Here is a 7,122-nt window from a genome sequence, read left to right as displayed (position 1 = left end):
CCCTCCCCCTTCCTGCAGAAGGAAAGCTGGGTCCCCCAAAATATAAGGAAAAAGAATTCAACTTAATATATTCTCTCAGATTAGGAGGTGGGGAAAGCAGAAAGACAAAAATAAATGCTACAGTCTGAAAACAAAAGTTTTTCACGAAATATATTTTATCTCATCAGGATATGAAGAGCAATGAAAAGACTATTTCCTCTGATGAAATGAAAGACATTTTATTAAGTATCTTATTTACACGCACTGCGTGAATAAAAAAATATTCACTTTACAATATAAAATTACTACACAAAATTTCCAACTACGTAAAATAAATGTGTTATATACTAGGTGCCACTGAGTTGGTTATTAAAGAAATGAATTAAATAAAGTTTTCTTTTTACCTCTAATAAATAAAAGTATCTATTAAATTGTGGACTCTTTGTATCCTCCAAACCTTTTAATTGTCTGGTAATAAACAAAAATATGTCCTGTTAAAAAAAAAATGATAAAATACATTAATTTAGAAACGAATATTTACCATTCTTTCACAACACTTAATAGTCTTCAGATATTATCCATTACAAACTATAATAGAAGAATATTTTCTTTTAATTGGATGCCTAAGTTATATGTCCTAGTCCATTATTCAAAATAACTGGAAAAGACAAAAATCACACAAAATTACATCCTTTAGGAGAAGTACTTCCACAAATGTTAAGGTTTTCTTATTCTGAGAATCTGAGAATCAGGAGTGTATAGTTTATTTTACCCTTTACTCTACTACAGCATTTCTTCTTACTCAAGGTCTTTATCTTGCACTGTGACAATTAGATATAAATTAGCTTTTTTGTAATATTTAGTACCTACTCCCCACTCCACGCCAATAGGGGAAAGCAAAAACACAGTTCCCCACTACCACAAATTATGCAATCAAATTTCCCGCATTTAGGGAAATTGCAGGGGTCAGCACATCCAGAGTACAATGGATAAGCCTCACCTTCGGAAAACCAGTGCGTACTTTTGAATCTGACTTTTTTTCCTCTAGTGTGTAGAACAAAGATCATGTATTGGTCTAAAGATTGTACTTTAGACAGTGTTTCATTTGCTAATAACTTTTAGAAGTTTTAATTACAAATAAATAAATATGGGACATATTTCTTTTTGGACTACTTAAAAGTAAGTCACTCAAAATTCTTAAAACAATGTGATCCATCAATAAAAGTAAAGCATAATCAGTGTCCTATACTGAATAACTTGCAAGGGAAAATACCCATTTGAATCTGTTAATTTTAGTATACTTATTTTTTAAAAAGTGTTCCTTATCTGCTATTAATGCCTTTCCTTAGCCAATTGTGCTTTTGGCTGAATTATCCTTTAAACATGAGTAGAGGGACCAGTTTTGAGCTGCACCTTTAAATGCCGCATAACATAAAAGGCATTCTTGCAGGTGCTCAGTGGTAACTGAGCATAAATAATGTTAACTTCTTAAAATGGCAAGAAGCCTAAGTTCAAAGGTTAATCTACACTGTAACAATAAAAAATAAAGTGATTTTGTATTATTTACCTTAAGTTTATCATGGGAAGTATATGGTGCTTCTGGGGCATAGATTCGAAATATATCAGCCAAACAACATGCTACAAGGAGACGCACATCTTTATTGGGATTCCTGAGGAAGAATTCAGATGCAAGATGCAAGGCTAGTGGGAGATACTGCTGCTTTTCATCTTCTGAGTCCTGATCCATATCCATAAAAGTTTTCACTACCATCTGTAATAATTTATAAAAGAAAAATATAATCAACTCCTGATATTTAGATCTTATCAGAGAATGTACCTGTCAGAGAGTTCACAATCAAATTTTTGTTATGACATCACTTAAAAATGTATTAAGATGTAACGATCACAAGCATGAAATGGCTAATGTCACGGAACCCTGGGACTATTAATAACCATCAACTTTTGGCTTATTTATAGACACAGTTTCTCTATGAGCACTAATGCAATCAATGTCAATGAACAATCTGAGTAGAAACTTTTGACTGACAAACTAAACTGCTGTGTCAACTTTGATAAAAATATAATAAAGTGAAAACTATAAAAGATAGTAACTTGTTAATTATGACTATACAACTAACAAATATAAATTTTAGAATCACTATAAAATTCAAATTATTATAAAAAAAACCCCCCAAAACAAAAAACAAACCCTCCAAGTTTTCAACTCCGGAAAATGACTACTATGTATAGGTAATCCCTGATTTATGATGGAGTTCCACTTTGACAGCTCTGTTTTACATCAGGTTTTTCAGGTTTTACTACTGTCTTTTATTTTATGTACATACATACGTAAACACACATTCACAGATTGGATGGTCCTAAAAATAGTTTGTACTAACTCAAATAAGTTATACATATTTTTTTGTAATGTATTTTTATGTATTTTAAGCGGGTTTGTTTTCTCTGTAAAAACACAAATAACTAGAAATATTTATAAAATCATAAATACTTTTGCATGTCTTAAAAACTATCTCTGATTATTTTATATAGTCAGACCTCACTGTCAAATATTGGTGTTGGCCTTCTCATTTGCTAAGAGCTTTTATGATGAATAGATATGGAATGTTATCAAATGCAGTTTCCTATATTTACTGCAATGATCAGGGGTGATTCAGGGGTAGCATTCTCACCTTCCATGTGAGGACCCTGGTTACTGGTCAATGGAACTCAAAGACAGCTATTTATTACTCATCTGTCAGTGGAAGTTTAGGAGTTAAGATAGTAAACAGGAATTATTAAGCTTCTGGTCTAAGAAAGGAAGATATGCTGTGTTCTACTTCTGTAAACTCAGCCAATGAAAACCCTACAGATCACAATTATCAGACCTTTGTGTACACAAAGTTGCTATGGGTCAAGGGTTGAATGATGGCCGCTAACAGCAAATGAGATGATCTTATCTGCCCCTAATTCTGTTACAGTCAAGTCACTTCCATGAATTGGTTGTCTAATTTCAATCCAAGTTTATTTACATTCCTATAATCTTTAGTCCAAATTTGCATTTCTAAAATAAATTCAATATGTTGTCTTTCACTACTGTTGGATCTGATTTGCTATTATGTTCTTCTTTCACTCATTTAAGAAACTAGCCTGTAATTGTAAAATACTTATGACTTGTTTACAAGTGAGGTTAAAGTGGTGTCAAACAAATTGGTAAGTGTTCCCGTGGCTTTTTTCCTATTATATATATGGAAAGGCAGTAAGATTGGTTTTTATTTCTTCCTTCCTTAAAGTTCACTTACATGAAAGAAGGAATTCTACTGAAAATGAAAAAAAAAAAATTTTTTTTAACTGAATGAAAACGGAATAAATGATCAAAACAGTTAAAACTGTGCTTTAGGAAAATTTATAGCCTTAGAGATATATAAAAGGAATGAAGAGTCAAGGCTTGACATTCCATTTCAAAAAGTTAGAAAAATAGCAAATGAAATTTTGAAAATCAACAAGGTCAAACTTTTATTGTTGCAAAGACAAAACTGGCAGATCTCTAGCAAGCATAAGTCCAGAAAATGGAGAAGTCACAAACAGTAACAAAAATCTTTTTGCTGTGTACATTTTCACCCAAAGAATTATATATGAAGAAAAAGTATTATCACTAACAAATAAAATTTAGAACAAAAGTAATACACAGAATAAAACATGGGAACAGCACAGCTTGTCCTAACAAACACATCAGGGGGAATAAAACCCTCCTACATGAAATATAGCTGAAATAATCTTGACACTAATAGGAAAAAACCAAACAAAAACCAAATAACCCAAACCTTTCCATAAAGAAATCTCTAATACTAAGTAACTTCACTGGCAACTACACTACACATATTTGCATAAACTGTGTGCAATACTAGTTAATCTTCAAAATATCAAGCTCCTCAATGCCATTCTGCCATTTTTTAACTGTCTTGGTATAGACTTGTAGTCAGTACTGAGTTTGCTTTTAAAATACAAATACTTAAGCAAGAGTTAATACTAAGTATCACAACAACAACAACAACAAAATCCTCAAAAAGTATGACTGAGAAATGCCGTTGCATCTCGCAGGCAGTAAATACATCAACATGGAAGGAGAATGTATGTTTCTCCCAAGCAGAGCTGACAGATCCAAATGGCTGCCTTTTCCATTGGCAGCAGCCTTATACACAGCACCAAAACGGGAGATGTGAAGGGTCAAGGACACAATGATAACAATCACTTAGGAATAACTTGCCAGTCATCTTACAGAGATCCCTTCTACAGACAGGATTCGTCTAACCCCAGCTGACAAAATAATAAAAAATTCTTTTACAGATGGGTAAACAAAATGACTTAAAACATTTTTGCCCTTAACTTTTTAATCTTTTTAAGATTAGATAAGGTTTTATAGAAATTACCCTTGTGTAATAAAATTACATGTACACTGGGTTTTGTAGCTTTTGACATTTTAATTCTATGATTACAAAAATTCTTCTGCAACTATCCCTACCTGCAGAGAAGGAGAAAAAAAATATCAAGTAATCAATATGCTGAACAGAGAAAGGAAAACAAACTTGTGGATAGTACCGAACTGTTCCTTAATTCACATTGTACTTTTAAAGGGAATGAATATACGGGAATGGATAATGTCAAGGCTTTCTAAAAAGAAGGCCAGTAGTGTGGTGACAGTTGTGTTTGACCGCCATCCACTACCTTCACAAGAGGAAGAGTCCCCATCAAAACACAACCTTGAGCCTATCACACCTGAATTTAAAAACTGTTTTAAGAATAGATTTGAGACAATGAACACTAATGATTAGATTGAGTTGCAGGATGATTCACCCATGAAGAGAACAAAAGGTCACTGGAAAGACAGTGGAGATGCGAAACTATACTTGTATTAAATTTGCTTTTGAAAGAAAAGCTCCTAACACAACTAAAAAAAAAAGAGAAACACAGAGGAGAAAGAAAAACTAAAATGGATGTCAGAAGAGATAATTGCAGGAGTGATGAGAAGCCAAAGCAAAGGAAAGAAATGTTGAAGTAAAGAGACTGAACAGAAGATTTCAAAGTATTTTAACAGATTGTGCAAAGAGCTGGTGTTAGAGAATAAAAAGGAAAGAACTCACTTGGCATTTTTTTCAAGCTGAAGAAATGGAAGCCTCAAATTCAAGCCTCGAGTTGTAACAGGGAAAGATGTAATGGGCAAAATTTTGATGATCCCAGAAGCATTAAAAGAAGATGGAAGGAACACACAAAATAACTGTATAAAAAAAATAATAGGTCAACTCTGAAATGTTTCAAGAAGTTGTTCAAGTTACACTTAAGACACTGGCAAAAAATACGGCCCAGGAATTGATGAGATACCAATTGACATGTTTCAAATAACATGCAGCCCTGGATGAGCTCATCAGTCTATGCCAGGAAATTTGGAGGACAGCTGCCTGGCAGAAATCCATATTTGCTCCTATACCCAAGAAAGGTAATTCAATAGAATGTGGAAATTATTAAACAGGTTTTGCATGGCCACAATTTAAGAGTATATGTTATTAGGAATACACAACAATACTATTTTTTTTTTACAATTCTATTCTTAAGTGTATATCGAAGACAAATGAAAGATCCACACAAAAACTTAAATGTTCCTAACAATTTTATTTCCAATAGCAAAATCTGAAAATCCATGTCCACTCAACTGTTGCTGTTAGGTGCTATCAAGTCGACAATGACTCCTAAGTGAGCCTATGAACTACAGATGTGAATCGTGCTTTTCGCTGTACCCTCCTCATGATCTCCATCATGCTCAAGTCCACTGATGTACTCACTGAATCAATCCATGACACTCAAGAGTCTTGCTTTCTCTCAATGACTCTCTGCCTTTTCTAGCAAAGTGTCTTGTCCCAAGGGCTGGACCCTTCCGACAATTATGCCCAAAATATGTGAGATGGAAGTTTCACTATCCTTGCCCCTAAGGAGCCATCTAAGTTGTACTTCCTGGAAGACAGATTTGTTTATTCTTTTAAGTAGTCCATGGACTATTAATACTCAATTACAACTCATAAGCATCAATTCTTCTTTATCAAGTTTGCACTAACTTTGAGATGCACAGAATGCAGTTTAAAATACTATGGATTACAGCAGGATCACTTTAAATTGACATTCCCTTTAACTGGTAGATAAGACAAATGCATTACTGTTTATCCAAACAATCTGATACATAATATGGTATAGCCCTACTATTTAGCTAGGAAAAAGAAAAAAAAAATCTGTTAAGTGCAACACAGATGAGCGTCAAAGGCATTTTTAAGTGAGGAAACTAGGTACAAAAGACTATACACTTAATGATGTCAATTATTCTACGAAAGATGAAAGTTAAAGAGGACAGTAAAAGAAAAATGATTAAGTACTGAATGATATGTAGTATCAAAATTGGTAAGATTCCTCAAAAGCACGTCTGAAAAGAAATTTTTCGCTTAAAATGTATTTTTCAAAAAAGATTAAAATGAGAATACTGTTATACAGTTCTAGAAAAATGACCGAAGAGATTTGTGGTTCTAACATTGATTCAGCTCTTACTATGTGACAGCTGCTCCTATGTGAGGTACCTCCCATGTACAAAACTCATTTTTCATAAGCACGCAAGGATAAGACACTTATATAGCATGACAGGGACTAATTAACTGTTGTTACCTAGGAGCGCAGGATCCCAGGTGGAACACAGCAGAGAGGAAGAGCTAGGAAGAGAGTGAGCAAGCCTCCTGCCTCCATCCCCACAGGCCTTCAGCAGATGACTGATCAGCTCTAAGCAGTGGGGGGAGAATTTCATCCAAAAAAGAAAAGAACAACTCTTGAATTTTGATGCCAGAGAAAAACGTTCTATTTCACAAAACACTGTAACAAAGCTCAAAAGCAAGCTTTGAAAGAATAAAAAGTACCAAAAATCACACTGCTGGAAAGGGGTCTGTAGAACGGAAACCCAAGCAACCTCCTCCTAGATCCCTGTGTTAGGTATTGTTGTTATGTTCCGTTGAGTTGCTTGCAACTCATAGCGACCCTATGTACAACAGCCATAAACTCTGCTCTGTCCTGTGCCAATCACACTGTCTCCGACACTCCCATCCCGATTACCCCAGT

General features: G+C 34.1%; 1 protein-coding gene across 1 annotated transcript in view; it reads right to left on the bottom strand.

Annotated features, from left to right (window-relative positions):
* The window catches only part of PDS5A (PDS5, regulator of cohesion maintenance, homolog A (S. cerevisiae)), a 145,819-nt gene that overhangs the window by 97,755 nt on the left and 40,942 nt on the right, over positions 1 to 7,122 (bottom strand). Inside the window, exons 2-3 of the mRNA XM_006895418.1 lie at positions 1,547 to 1,750; positions 384 to 470 (exon numbers count right to left, since the gene is read on the bottom strand). Of these exons, the coding sequence (XP_006895480.1) occupies positions 384 to 470; positions 1,547 to 1,750 (291 nt within the window). The remainder of the gene's footprint in view (positions 1 to 383; positions 471 to 1,546; positions 1,751 to 7,122) is intronic.

The sequence above is a fragment of the Elephantulus edwardii genome, unplaced genomic scaffold (genome assembly GCF_000299155.1).
Source record: "Elephantulus edwardii isolate Elephantulus edwardi_28Jun2011 unplaced genomic scaffold, EleEdw1.0 scaffold00167, whole genome shotgun sequence".
Taxonomy (NCBI): domain Eukaryota; kingdom Metazoa; phylum Chordata; class Mammalia; order Macroscelidea; family Macroscelididae; genus Elephantulus; species Elephantulus edwardii.
This window is presented reverse-complemented; position numbering and strand designations above follow the sequence as displayed.